Below are 14,812 nucleotides of genomic sequence, written 5' to 3'. Positions count from 1 at the left end.
TGTCCAGACGCAGAGCTTGACTTTAACCCACAAATGAATGAATGAAACTGCCACCGTCAATCATTTTCAGAGTTTAGAAAGGAAATGCAGACAGGAATCAAAGATGAATGAACTGGCTCAGACAAAATGACTGGGACAAAGATAAATTACTTCATATGTTGCAATAACAGCTCAACTCAACTGTATGACAGAGAAAAAGTTCTCATATTTTCATAATAGCTGAAAAGAGAAGCATTGGCCCTAGTTAAGCAAATGAACAGCAGTGTTCATGTTAGAATAGCTTTTTTAGTCATAGTTTTTGTTTTTTGATGAAAAATGTCCTTTCAGTTTTGTTAATGCTTTGCCATGCCATATTAATTTGTTATGCATTTTACACTGACTACAATGTCTGATTGCAGTGTCCGACTGTATCACAAATTACGTCAAATGTTCAGTTTAAATATGTATCAAACATTTTCAGTGCTTTAGAGATTGAATAAAACATTGTTTTTGTTTTAAATATTGAAAAAATAATACAAAAAACCCCATAAAAACAATAAAATATTGTGAATATTATTTCTATTTTAAACAGATTTTTTATTTTAATACATTTTAAAATGTAATTTATTCCTTTGATGATAATCTTATTATGAATATCATATATTTATGGAAACTTTGATAAAAAATTTTTTTCCAGGATTCTTTGATGAATAGAAAGCTCAAAAGAAGAACATTTGTTTGAAATTAAAAAGAAGTATACTTGAATAGTTATTATTGCTGATATTGATCACACACGCTTTATTTCATTATATATTTTACATTTTATATATACAACTAAATCATTTTTTCTTCTCATTGTCAGTGAATTGGTAATATATTGCACTGTTATAATTTTCTTGTCCTACATTTCAGCATGTTTAGTACAATCACCTCATCATAATAAATCTTTATCTCATTATCAACAATAAAAAAAAGACATTAATCAACAAACATTTCCGTCAGTAATTTTGAGGTAGATTGACCCCGCTAAACAGACCAATAAAATATGTGGTAAGGTTTTATTCTTATAATTAGTGGCTCTCCATTCAAGCACTTGACCTGTATGTCTGCAGGCTTCAGGCCTACTTGAAGAGTGACAAAGGAGATCTTTGAGTGTGTTTGCATAAGGTGAGCTGGAAATAGTCCACACCCACACCCTCGATTAATACGAAATTGTGTTTGTGATGATTACACTCGCGCATTTTGTCTTTTTGTGTGTGTGTATATGCGTAGCCATGTATACAAGCTTATGCATACACTGCAAGACAGTGTGAGAGCCTCATTACTCATTTTCTGTCTAAAAACCGGACATCTCCTTGACCGTGTTTACAGAGCCAGCATTCCCCTCTTTCATTTTTTATTTGTCATATTACTGCATGTCTTCATCAATCATTCTGAGAGGTTTCAGCTGTGGGGCGGAGCCACAGCTCAATCGCTCTGCTGAATTCACTTACTGCCTTGCAGACGATCTCACTCACACACTCCGTACATCAATCTTCCCAGCACCCGTGGGCTCTGTGTGGACTGACATCTCTAGCTAGAGTGGGCGGAGACAGGTGTGATTGATAAGGCAGGTGAATGTTTTGCCTCTTCTTGGCCGTTCGAGGAAGCCATGGATTCGAGAGCTGCCGCCGGGCTTAGCCATCAATACTGCTGCCACATTGATAGACTCCTGTCAAAGTAATGGGCTATCTTTCACATGCCTCGCTGAGCAGCATTCATCTCGATTACACTTGGTTCTTGCTGCCAGCACGCCATGTAATGAGGAGAGTGCTTCGCTTGACTGTGGATGTGATTGTGTGTATAGTATCAATGACCGTGTGTGTGTGCACATATCTCGCTTGTATTAGATGACTTACCATGGCGGGTGATAAAGGAGTAAAGCCCAACAGCTTCTTGTACTGCTCAAAGGTAAAAAACTGCAAAGAAGATCAGGACAACCTGTCAGGAAGTGTTTTCAGACGCAACATGCATTCACATACATGCACGCAGACAAGATGAATGCTCACACCCTAAGCAAACACCGCTCAACTGTAGTGAATGAGAACACTCAAGCTGTCAACATGACACTGAGCAAATACAAAAACACATAGGCGACTAGTAGGATGACGTATAATTCTTTATATCAGTAAAGATTTGCTCAGCTTGACAGATATTAGATAATAAAACATCCAGTAAGACTGATGGAGGCCAGGGCCTGTAGAATAAACCAAGTCTGTTTAGTAGGTTTAAATCAACAGATTTGGAGCATGGATTCATGGACCAGTGTTAAATGAATAGAAAATTCTGTCATCGTTTACTCAACGTCATGTCGTTACAAATCCGTATGACTTATTCATGCTAAACAAAAGGAATTCTGAAAAATATCCTAGCTACTCTTTTCAACATAAAGTGAGTGAGGACTGGGGGCATCAAGCTCCAAAATACTTCATAATACACCATAATCCAAAATATGCCATAAAACTTGTGCACTATATTCCAAGTCTTCCTAAGTTATACAATAGTTTTGTGTGATGAACAGACCAAAATTTTATTATTAACAGAAAATCTAGCATACACCCTAGCTCTTTTTCTTCACATTCACAAAAACATTAAAAATAAATACAACTGAAACATTTTTTAAAGATTTGTTTTAACATAAGGGTACCTATTAAGGAACTAATATGCACTTTTTAAGGCTAAAAATGATACAAAAATATCCCTTTAAGGGTATTGCCCCAGTGATGAGCTGTTTTGACTTTTTTTTCTGACAATATTGGCAAGATAATTAGAGTAAAACAGAGTAGCAATGATGCCTGATTTCTGAACAAAAAGTGCTTTTCAGTCAGGTTTTTTTTTTCTCCCCTGAACAGATTAATCTAGTTTACTTTGCATAATTTGTTCACAATCGATCAATGATCCAGTTGCGGCTGTTACTCTTCATTTTCAGTGAATAACACCTTCAATTTTGATATATATTCGACACAAAACTATAGTACACTTTTAAAAATAAATATAATAATTATTATATTTATATAAAGTTATAATTATTTTCTAAAAGATATCATGTATTACAGCACACATTATAAATAATTATAATGCATTACAGCCTTTAATAAAGTTTCTTTAGATTGTTAAAATGTTCTTTACACTAAGAAGAAAATGGTTATATTTATTAACTGTTTACTGAAAGGTTCTTTGGAGAACCAAAACATGGTTCTTCTATGGCATCACTGTGAAAACGTCTTTTTGAAACATTTATTTTTAAGAGAGTATGGCCTAAAAAGACTTTAAGTCACACGAGTAAAGTATGGATTTATTTTATGATGCTTTTGTGTCCTTTTGAAACTTAGAAGCTCCAGGCCCCATTCACTGGAAGAAAGTGAGCAGTATATTATTCAAAATTCTCTTTTTGCGTTTCTAGCAGGAAAGAAAGTCAAATGAGTTGAATGAAATGCGAATGATTACACGATGACAGAATTTTCATGTGAATTCAGGTGAACAAATCCTTTATGGCAAACTGTTAAAGCATGTCAAGTCTACCAATCCAAAGCTTTCCAATAATGGAACGAAACCCCTTCCAGATGTTTTTAGATTGGAAAAGTGAGACATTAATGTGCTCGCTCTCCTTTCAGACACCCATTTGGAGGTGCCCATAACCAACGGCCTAAAGCCACAGCGAGTGCTCATCTAAACTCAAGAGTGTATATATGTACTGTTTATACTTGATACTAAAGTGAGGCCGGTAGCAATCTTTGGCCATGTAGGTCAATATTGGGCGTTCTCAACAGCAAACACATGTGGCATGACGACAAACATAGAGAGGGGATGAGTGTTTTTGATCCTCCTGGCTAGAGCCGGTATGTTGAGGACATACGTATGTGGTCTGTGTGTTTGTTTACACTCGGAAGGCCAGGTTGCAAAGATCAGAGTGTGTATGGTTTAAGTGATGAGTTTAAGCTCAGAGTCAAATGTGGTTCCTGTTACCTTCACTGCTCTCTTTGGGGTCTCGGCCAAAATGGGGGGAAGGATTCCCTTGTAGAAGCCGTACACTCTGTTGAGCAAAAGACATCACTCATTGGGTTTGAGACACATGATAAATGGACAAACAACATTGAAATATCTATTCGGCCAATTATGTGTACAGTAATGAAACCAAAGATTTGTTTGCATCGCATAGAAAATTTGATTCAATACAGAATAACAGTTGAACATGGTAAACATCAAGCTAGGCCCTATGGGAGATTTGCACCAATATGTACTGTAGCTAATGTGCTAACCCTCTTAACACTTGATTTTAGCATCATTGCAAAAATTTCTTGAAACTGTGACACCCAAGAAAACCCTAACAATAATCCGATTCCATTTTCTCAATTTTTACAAATACTGTTGTGTTGACTGCATTCATAAAGCTTAATAATACGGTTATACTGAAGTAAGTAAATTAACATATGACACATAAAAAAATAAATAAGGGTTAAAATACATTTAGACATTTTGGTAGCAGGTTTGCAAAAACTGATTACCTTATATAAAAGGAAAATAAAATAAAACAAAGCTAAATAAAATTTTATATGACCTGAGTTTGAGGATACATTTTCTGAAGATTAAGCATACTTTCACTATCACTATTGGCAAAAAGCTTATCAAGCAACCTGTGAAATGTTGAAGTAGTGCATATGCAGTTTGAAAAATATTTACTGCATTAATCAATGGAGCAATATGGAAGCATAATAGAAGACAAATAAATAAAAAAAAAAAAATGAATGAATGAATGAATGAACGAATGAATGAATGAATGAATAAACGAATAAATGAATTAATTAATAAAATTTCCCCAGTCCATCAAATAAATGCAATCATTTTAGAAATGTAATCTTAAAATCAGAATCTAAAACCTTTAAATCTGTGTTTAAAATAATTAGCAACAGGATTAAAAGTAATTATCTATTTAACTTACTAACTTATTTATTTGTATATATATATATTACAGATGCCCCGATACTGATTTTCTCTGTCAATACTGATAGCCGATTATTCAGAATGATATCTGCCACTACCGATACTGATAATTTGATACTGTCAATACCGATACTGATAGTGCTGTAAACAATACAGGAAACACTCTCATTTGGTACATTACTATAATATTAAAGTTAAAATTAACAGCAGAGCTATTATATTCAACTGCTATTTATTTTCAGATATCATAATTACACTCAAACACAAAACAGAAATATACTCAGTTGCACTTAACATAGTCTTCATAAATACCTTTTACCTCTTTAGGATTTTTTTTTTTTACAGATAACTAATGAACTGTGAACATTGGATAACTTTCCTGAGGTAAATGCAGCATTAAGTGAAATATTGTTCACAAGCTGTTTTATTGCTGTATTTCTGCAATGGAAACACTGAGTGATTACAAGAGACATTTTGGCACATTTTGGTGAGCTATACTGTATCTTTTAACATACGTTCTGATGTCCATTCATGTTTATTTTGCACTATAACTTAAATTTTTATTGACAGGATATAATCGGCCCTGATCATCAGCTGATTTTGAACAATCAAAGTGGAAAAATGTTCTTTTATCAGCCGATGCATCTCTAATATATATAGTTGGATGCAGCTGAATTATTAGGAGAATCTTGATTGAATTGAATCCAAATTGGTGCAATGTGTCAAACTGGCTTAAAAATGTGTCTTAAGTCTGTTACACAGAAGATGTGACAAATATTTGCAACTATTACACATCTTGATTCATGGTGCTTCACATAATGCTGAATCTTACTGAATCCTACTTTGATGTGTGAATATTATGGAAATCCACCCCCATTACCATGCATTGAGCTCAACTTCGGTTGTAAAGCACTACTGTTTCCAGGGTACTGTTTCCAAACCAGAACAGGTTAAACTGGTCTAAAGCACTTATAAATGAAAAACAAAAGCCCTTAACCAAGGCAACTACATTTTTAGATTTTCAATGTCTAAAAAGATTAAGACAGTCAAATCATCTTTTGGCATTAGTGTCAAAACGGGTGAGATTCTTCAGCTTCTGCTATATAATTAATAATGTGTTCTTAAGAACTGTCACAGTATTGCATCAGAGAAAATAGCTTTAAGGGATACTTATCAAATAATAGAGTTAGAAGTGCAAATAGACATAGAGGGTAACCCTTGACAGGTATCTGTATGATAAGCAAATGAACACAAACAGTCTTTGTATTGCAACAGCAGTATCACTAATATTTTTTCTCATTTGAATATTCTTAGAAAGCTGAAATGTGTTTGAATTAATCTTGATATCACCATAAACTTATATCAAGGCTACTTGCATAACTGTCGTGATACGAGTTTAACGTTGTAACGGCACAAATTGTATCTCAAACTGTAAATGATCCAAATGTGTTGGGCTACCATGCCGTATCTTAACAGAAACGTTTTTTTTTTTTTTTTGTGACAGTCCAATATTTTCTTTGATTTGAAATATCATACAGGATCTCATGGACATTCACAGCCTGCTTAAGCAAACGGCAACCAAAATAAGTGTCTGCATTTTGAGATTCCAGTCTGATCAATGCTTCAGCACGTTCTCACCACCCCTAAACGCAGACATGTGCACTTTGAGAAGCAGACATTGTTTGGAGAGCACATGTACTTTTTCTGAAGCTGAAACCTGACTCTGTTATGCTTTCTGTCAATCTGAAAGTCAGGACAAGCCTGAGCAAGGGAAACACCTGAGCTTTTCTTCTCACTCCTCATTCTCTCATACAAAAACTCAGCAGTATGGTAAAGAGCTAACATTTACCTAGAATTGTGTGTGTAGTTTCGGTATTGTAGTAATATGTCAAAAAGAAAAGGTCTGTCATTAGATTTATTGTGGAGTGATACAATTGGTTAGTAGGGATGACAATAAATATTGAGGCTTAAAATCATCAGGTCATTTGACCTCTTTTTTAAAGCTGTATTAGCTAAAGACTTGCAATCAAAGAAATCAAATGATGATTTCATTCTTTGAAGTCCACATAATGCACATTTTAAGAATTAAAGTAAAGAATGAGGATTATACCATTTTGTTTAGAACTGAAAGTAGTTTATCTAGAAATGTAACACAAAAACAAAACAAAAACATTGAGAAAATAGATTCTGTCATTAGTATTTAAAGGGGTGGTTTACTGCCTTTTCTCTTTGCTTGATTGTGTTTATGGGGTGCAATATAACATGTCTTCATGTTTCGTTTGTTAAAAACGCCTTATTTTTCATATATTTCACCTTTATTGTAAGCCGCTTTCTCCTCTGTCATTTGAACGACCGGTTGACTTCCTGATTCTATGAAACCACTCCCTCAGAAACAGGCGATGGGCTCAGATAGGTTAGTTGGGCCGGTGTGTTGTGATTGGCTAAACTGCGTACTGCACATTGTTCAGAAACTTCACGCCCATTACCTTTACGGGTGACAGTTGCATGTGCTCCGGTCAAATGTAAATAATGGTGTCAATATTGCCGTATCAGTTTGAGCCAGAATCAGACCCAGAAAGCAGTAATGAAGAGAATCAAGCAGAACTTCCGCAAGCACGGCTCTTACAAACGTTTCTGAATGGAACGTTTTTATTTTTATTTTATTATTGAACTCGTGTAGATTCTGGAAGCTGTCTTCCGTAAAATGCACAGCACAGAGAGTTAAATTAGGATTGTAATTGTCAGGAACATAATCAAACATAAATTTTAACCATTGCTGACGAACTACAGCGTCCGTAGGAAGCCCGAACACAGAAGACCTGACAGCTGGGTGAAAATAACACCGTTTCGACGGCATGACTACAACTCTCCACTATAACGCTTCCTCTTCGACAAAGCCGCAGAACATGGCCTTGCCCCCTTTTTTGTATGTTCCGGAGGGAGGGGTTGATGTAAATTTATGGGTTTATTACGTATGCAACCCGGGAAGTATCTCGTTGTAGTCCCATATGAGTCGTTTTTGTAGGCATTAAACTTCCTGATTTTTAAAAGACAATATCTCCGCTTACGTTGAACTTTCAGCGCAGCAACTTTGCAGATACTGTTCATGCACCAACAGCAACATTACACACTATTTAAAATGAAAAAAGTGAAATCGCAGTAAACCACCCCTTTTAAACCAACAAATTTAATCATGCCTCTAAAATGTTCCATGAAATATCTCAAAGGTATACAATGTATACGGGTTGCCAAAAGAAAAAAAAAAAAAAAAAAAAAAGAATAACATAATATGATTATTAATCAAATTGATCTAAATTAAACGGCTATCAATAGCAATATTTTGGTAATACAATACAGTTCAGTTTGTTAATATTAATAACAGTTATCATAACAATAGACAGTACTTTCACAGCATTTATTAATAGGTTATTGTTAATTTCTACATATACAGATATATTTTTTTACCTTTCAAGGTAAATTAAAGTATAAATATACGTAAACGCATAAACCAATTACTATAATGTGAGCAGACACTGTTAATTTATCAGTTAACATTATTCTACACTACTTTGTCTAAAGTTTGGGGTCAGTAAGATTGTTTGTTGTTGTTGCTAATTTGTTTGAAAGAAATTAATACTTTTATTTAGTAAGGATGCATTAAATTGATTAAATGTGATAGTAAAGACATACAACAAAAGATTCAATATTTCAAATAAATAGTATTAAATAGTAATAAATAATAAATAGTTCTCTAAATACATAAACTACATTAAAACAGAAAACAGTTATTTTAAATTGTAATAATTGCTCCATTGCTTCAATAAATCCAGCTTTGGCGAGCATGAGAGACTTCTTTAAATTATAAAAATATAAAAAAATATCTCAGTGACTCCAAACTTTTAAACGGTAGTGTAGATTAATAAATGCCGTAGAAACTGTTGTTCAGTGTTCTGATACCTAATGAATGAATTAATTATAAAACAAAATATTTCCAAAATATTTGAATGTTTTTATATTACTTTCTGATAATAAAAAGGCATTAAATTGCCATTATAAAAAGTATCACAAGTCAATTTATTGTTTTTGAATGCAAGAACATTGTTTTGTCTGTTCTTGGAAAGCTTAGTGAGGAAGGTTCTAGTATGTTCCACACAAAAAACGTCATTAGGGAAAGTACATTTTTGGCTGAACTATCCCTTTAACATGAACAGCCTTACTATAACCAAAGCTTCAGATCAGGTAACATCCATGTATGCGTATAAGAGGGTTGATACATCCCAGGAGGGGACGGTAAGAATGAAACAGATTTCTCAGTATCAGTTCTAGCGTGTATTGATATTGAACACACGTGTGTGGACAGGGTGGACAGAGTAGCGTGACAGCTGCATGTGAACTTCTGTCGTTGTATTGTGAAAACATGCCCGAGCAGTCAACAGAGATGTCCTCGGCTGATTTAGTTGGGGTGTAAATATTATCGTTTCTGCGAACAGAGATGAGGCGATTAGCGAGCAAATTTGCCCACGCCATGACCGCCACTCCAAAACCTCTGACCCACGGCTAATTACTACCACACATCTCATCAGATGACAAACAATCTCGATTTCACCAGCATCACGATGTGTCAGATGTCACAAGCATCACTTGTCAGGTGAAACTGCAACAGAGAGGCATTGTGTCGAACGAAAGTGCCTGGCAGAGTGGGACCGACATGCAGGGCTTTTGTCTGGCGAAACGGAAGCCCCCCTCCTGTCGTCCCCCTTGTGGCGCATGCAAACGCTGGCCGTGTGTTTCCCGGGTGTGGTCAGTCTAAGAAACATCAGGTGGTGAGATAAAGCTCCAATTTGTTACACACGCACTTAGGACCCCATTTGACTACGCCTGGTTTGACTATGCCTGAATGCCAATTTGACTCTAAATGTAAGCACGCAGTTGGCCCTCATAAGCAAATGCTCACACATTTAGGTACCTGTGGGTCCAGCTGCTGGAGTTTGTATAGGTGTGATTTGTCTTTGATTTGCATCAAACCCAATTTCTCCCATTCAACTCATAGCCACATCCTTCAACATAACAAAAGCAGAGGAAGGAAATGATACATTAACCAAATTGGATAATGAGGCAAAATGTTTGATCCCTGTTATGGGGCCGACCGTCAATGAATCACTGGGCTGACAGGAAACGTATATGGAATATTTACATTTCGGTCTTTGTCTGCTGTAAGTAAGCGTACAATTGTGATCTTACGTGGTGGACCGGGTGACTTTGAGCTCTTCCTGTCCTTTCCCTTGTCAACAACCTGAATGCTTGATCTGCAAATATTGTCATTTGCCTCTCGAGTCTTTAACCTTGACATTGGTTTGGGGCAGCACAACGGCTCCATGCTCATAAATCAAGGAGTGGGGATGTTTCTTGAGATTTGGCTTGAAATCAAACATGACAGGCAGAGTAAAACAACACCAATTCATCAGCTAATTGCCTCCAGTGATTAATGCAGAAAAGAAGCTCAGAAACCGATCTGATCATTTGAATTTGAACTTTGATAAATAAAATGTAATGTTTATTTATATAATCATTTACGTTAACACTTTAAGGACCAATTCTCACTATTAACTAGTTTCTTATTAGCATGCCTATTAGCTGTTTATTAGTACTTATAAAGCACATATTAATGGCTTAATCTGCATGATCATATTTTAGATCCCTTACCCCATACCTAAACTTAACAACTACCTTACTAACTAATAATAAGCAGCAAATAAGGAGTTTGTTCAAGTTAATAGTGAATATGTGTTCCCTATTCTAACGTGTTACCTAATTTATATATTATTAATGTTTAAAATCAGGGCAAATATGTAAGGTTTTATATCCCGTCTTACAGATAAACAAATGTGTTCATCTTTGTGTTTGACACACAAATGTATTAATAAAAAGCATTACAAATGGACATTAAATCATATCATATTTACTGTAGGTTTTATCCAATGAATATGACTCATTTCAGGGTATGCGACTTAAAACCGTAAAAGTTAAATATGGTATTAATTACATATACATATATATTTACTATAAGAAAAATTTATAATGTAAAGCAATATAAGCCTTCCTTTTTTGTGTTTACAGGAAACATACATTCATACAACATTCCTGTTTGGAAATCAGTCGTCTAAACACAGTCAGAAACGTCAAAGAATCCACTATAAAATTATTTAACCAATATGTGTTCTTATGCATTTCATGTAACAACATAAGTTTTATTATTTCATAGAAATCCAGAAATTAAAATCATGCTGATTTTTAGATCACCAATAAATTAATGCATGCAAAAAAATAAATAAAATCATCATGTCCATGACTCCTGAAAAAATGTGTTTCAGTTTTCAATAAAAATAATTGTTTCTTTACCTCCAAATCAGCATATTACAATAATTTCTGAAGGATCATGTGACACTGCTGAAAAGGAAGGAAGGAAGGATGGATGGATGGATGGATGGATGGATGGATTTAAAAAATGCAGCTTGTTTCCGAAAAATACATTTCATAGCAACTTAAAATACCAACAAAAAGTTATATAAATCACCGGCTAAGACACATACTGTTAAATAATTATGCACAATCAAGCTATTTATATATGTGATCTAAAACTATTAGTGCTTTCTTTCTTTCTTTTTTGGATGGATGAATGGATGGACTTCAAAAATGCAGCTTGGTTCCGAAAAATACATTTCTAACTTTTGAAAGTATTTTGGAGCCATAGCAACTTAAAATACCAACAAAAAGTTCTATAAATCACCGGCTAAGACACATGCTGTTAAATAATTATGCACAATCAAGCTATTTATATATGTGATCTAAAACTATTAGTGCTTTCTTTCTATGATGATTCACACATGCTACATCATGACGCAAGTGAATGTTCATAACATTTCAAACAGACTCGGAGCCAGTTCACAGATGGATCTCCAGCTCTGAACTAATTGGTGTGTGGAAGCCGAAGGGCTCAGGTTTCTACCGCACAGAGGGGTGGATGAAGCAAAATATGGACCGAGAGCAAAAGTGCAATGCTGGCCCATACAGCAAGAGCATGTTTATTTTCAATAATAATTTCACAACAGTAACTCCCACCACCATTTGTGTAAATTAAAACTAAGTGGTTCAGCCTGGGGCTGATCATGCTACCGGCTACTGTGTGGTGATTCCAGCCACAGCACAAACAGTCGGAGGGTGATAATTGGTTTAGAAGAAAGAAGAGGCGTAATCTGCAGGGGAGGCCTGCGGGATGCAGTCGATGACAGCTCCGTGGAGAGGGAAAGTACGATGGATCTCACAATGGCCAGCCAGAGCTGCTGTGTCAGCGTCACCTGGGGCCACACACGCGCATATATTCTCACACCTTGCTGCGGATCAGCTTTAGATCCACTGTAAAGCTGTCATCTTGCCATAAACAGAGCTTTCTTTCAAGTGTGCACACTGTCTGGGATCTGACACGTGCCTCATGTTGTGTGGCGGAGGGAGGGGAGAAAAAACTGAAAGGAGAGCAAATCATTTTGGGAGGGAAAATAAAAAAAGAGGAGGGAGACAGAAACAGATAAATCTCTGCCTCAAGCACACTACGTCATATGTGTGATTTGCTATGAGCAGAGGCAGTTAACATGACACATGTTGAGCATGCTACTGCCAGTGATTAATATAAACCTATGATTTCACACTGCATATTACAGAGCAGGTGGGCTTAAAGTTTGTGATTTTTGTACACCAGGTTTACTACTTTTCCAAACCTCAAAACATTCCCTGTCACCAGGTGTATGTTGTTACCATGCATACAGCAGACATGTGTACCTAGTTTACACTGAATACATGAAAACAGCAGATGGGAAGTACTCAAAGAAAACATTACAAACCAGAAGTGTCGTTCACATTTCCAACCAAAAAAGTAATTATAACTGAAAAATGTGAAATTAAGTTACAAATTAAAGTAAAGATCGTATTTCCAAATGAAACTGAATAGTGATGAAGGACAGGGTCAAGATTGGAAACCTAAACAAAAACCGTACCACCAGACAATTCCATATTATATTATATAAACTACAAAGATCCTAAAAGTGTTTATTTTTTTGTTTTATTTTGGTGTCTGATACGTCTTCGTAGATTACAAATATTTTTAAATTATAAATGAAATTATTGAGAAATTTTGATGGCACGGCAATACAATACAGTATGATGGATGGATGGATGGATTGATTGACAAATGGATAAACAAATGGACAACAGACAGACAGAAATTGATAACTTACCCCTCAGCGCGAAATATAGTTCTGAAACTGTCTCCAAGGCCTTTATAGCTATTTGGGTCAGACTTCCCTCTCTGGATTTGAAACCTGAAAAATGAAATGATGCCAACTGGTCACCCCAAGACTTGATTTACACAAAATATGAATTTATAAACCTTGATTCAGAAATATTAAACTAACTTTTCCAACCAGTGTGGTCTATTCCATGGATTATAATCACTTACAAAAAATGTACCATGCTAACATACTAATCAAAATACTGCTGTTAATATAATAATAAACTAATGAAAGAAATCTTATTTTTGTATTTACCATATTAATGGGGCCTAGACACACACACACACACACACATTATGAAAAGAGCATTTAAAAATTAGAACGACAAATAAAGACATGATCTTACAGACCTTTTAACTCATAACATTATTATTATTTTTTTTTTACAATGTTCTCCCTCTAAACAAATGTATTTCACGCATGTAATGGCTCCTTTTCACATTTGGGGAAAAAAAAGCCAAATAACAAGAAAAACAATGATTGAGAATTCATAAATTCTGGAAAACATCACTGCTGTACATACATTATGTTCAACATTCTTTCACTTAGATGAGTGAGAGATCATAGAGCATGACCACCATATGCTATCAATTATCTGTGTGCAGAAATGTGGGACACTGGCTAATCTGTGCAAAGTGTCGACACAAGTTTTAGACGTCTGTCAAAACCCAAACCGCTCTTCTCTCCCACCTTCTGTTCTTTCTGAGGCGGTGCTGACTTTCTCGGTCCCTTTAGCACAGCGGAGAAGTCAAACATTTACTTAACCCATCCTTACCAATTAGCTTCGCTTCTCCTATAGCCACAGACCTTGTAGCTGCTAACTTTGTCACTAACATGCTAGTAACCTGCAGGTAACAGTTCTGCAGTTCCGTGTAAATTTTTAATATGATACAAATGGTCAAGAGATGTTTTTGTAGCAACAAGCATGCTAGTAACTCCCTAATAAAGCGCAAACTGAACCGTGTAAATGTTTAACGTGGTACCAGCGCAGAGTGTGAGTTTGGGGAAAGGGATTTACTGCTTCTTCCACCCCCCCCCCCCCACCACCACCACCACCACCAAGGGTTCATGTGATATAGCGGTTTTAGCACGAAGAAATGGACAAAGCAACTGTAAGACCTTTGGTACTTTGACACCACACACTATGATTTGTTTATAGGTTGACATGCCAGGACAATTAATAGGAGTTCAGGCTGGGTATCTTTTTGGGCACACAGAGACGATAAATAAACCAACCTTTGGCCTCCAAGTGCGGATAGATGAACTCTGGGTGGAAGACACAGAATGAGAAAGATTCTCCTCATATGGCTTTGACTGCCATGTCAAGAGGTCAGCAGTAAGTCATCCAGGCGGGTGCCTGATGGGGCCGTAAAAGTGGCCTGGTTCCATCGGATGAGAGGGTTTACCGAGGTGAGCAGCCTTTCATATCGGCAACAGATTAACATCTTAGAGGGGTGTCCCCAACATCCAATTTTGTAGATTCCCAAATAGCTTGTAACTCGTGCCTAAGA

At 35.8% G+C, this 14,812-nt stretch overlaps 1 protein-coding gene across 1 annotated transcript in view; it reads right to left on the bottom strand.

The window, feature by feature from the left end:
• Positions 1-14,812, bottom strand: part of slc25a21 (solute carrier family 25 member 21) — a 98,327-nt gene that overhangs the window by 7,890 nt on the left and 75,625 nt on the right. The window contains exons 4-6 of the mRNA XM_058748783.1: positions 13,248-13,331; positions 3,985-4,051; positions 1,878-1,937 (exon numbers count right to left, since the gene is read on the bottom strand). Of these exons, the coding sequence (XP_058604766.1) occupies positions 1,878-1,937; positions 3,985-4,051; positions 13,248-13,331 (211 nt within the window). The remainder of the gene's footprint in view (positions 1-1,877; positions 1,938-3,984; positions 4,052-13,247; positions 13,332-14,812) is intronic.

The sequence above is a fragment of the Onychostoma macrolepis genome, chromosome 17, assembly GCF_012432095.1.
Source record: "Onychostoma macrolepis isolate SWU-2019 chromosome 17, ASM1243209v1, whole genome shotgun sequence".
Taxonomy (NCBI): domain Eukaryota; kingdom Metazoa; phylum Chordata; class Actinopteri; order Cypriniformes; family Cyprinidae; genus Onychostoma; species Onychostoma macrolepis.
Note: the sequence above shows the minus strand (reverse complement) of the source record. Positions and strands in the feature narration are given on the sequence as shown.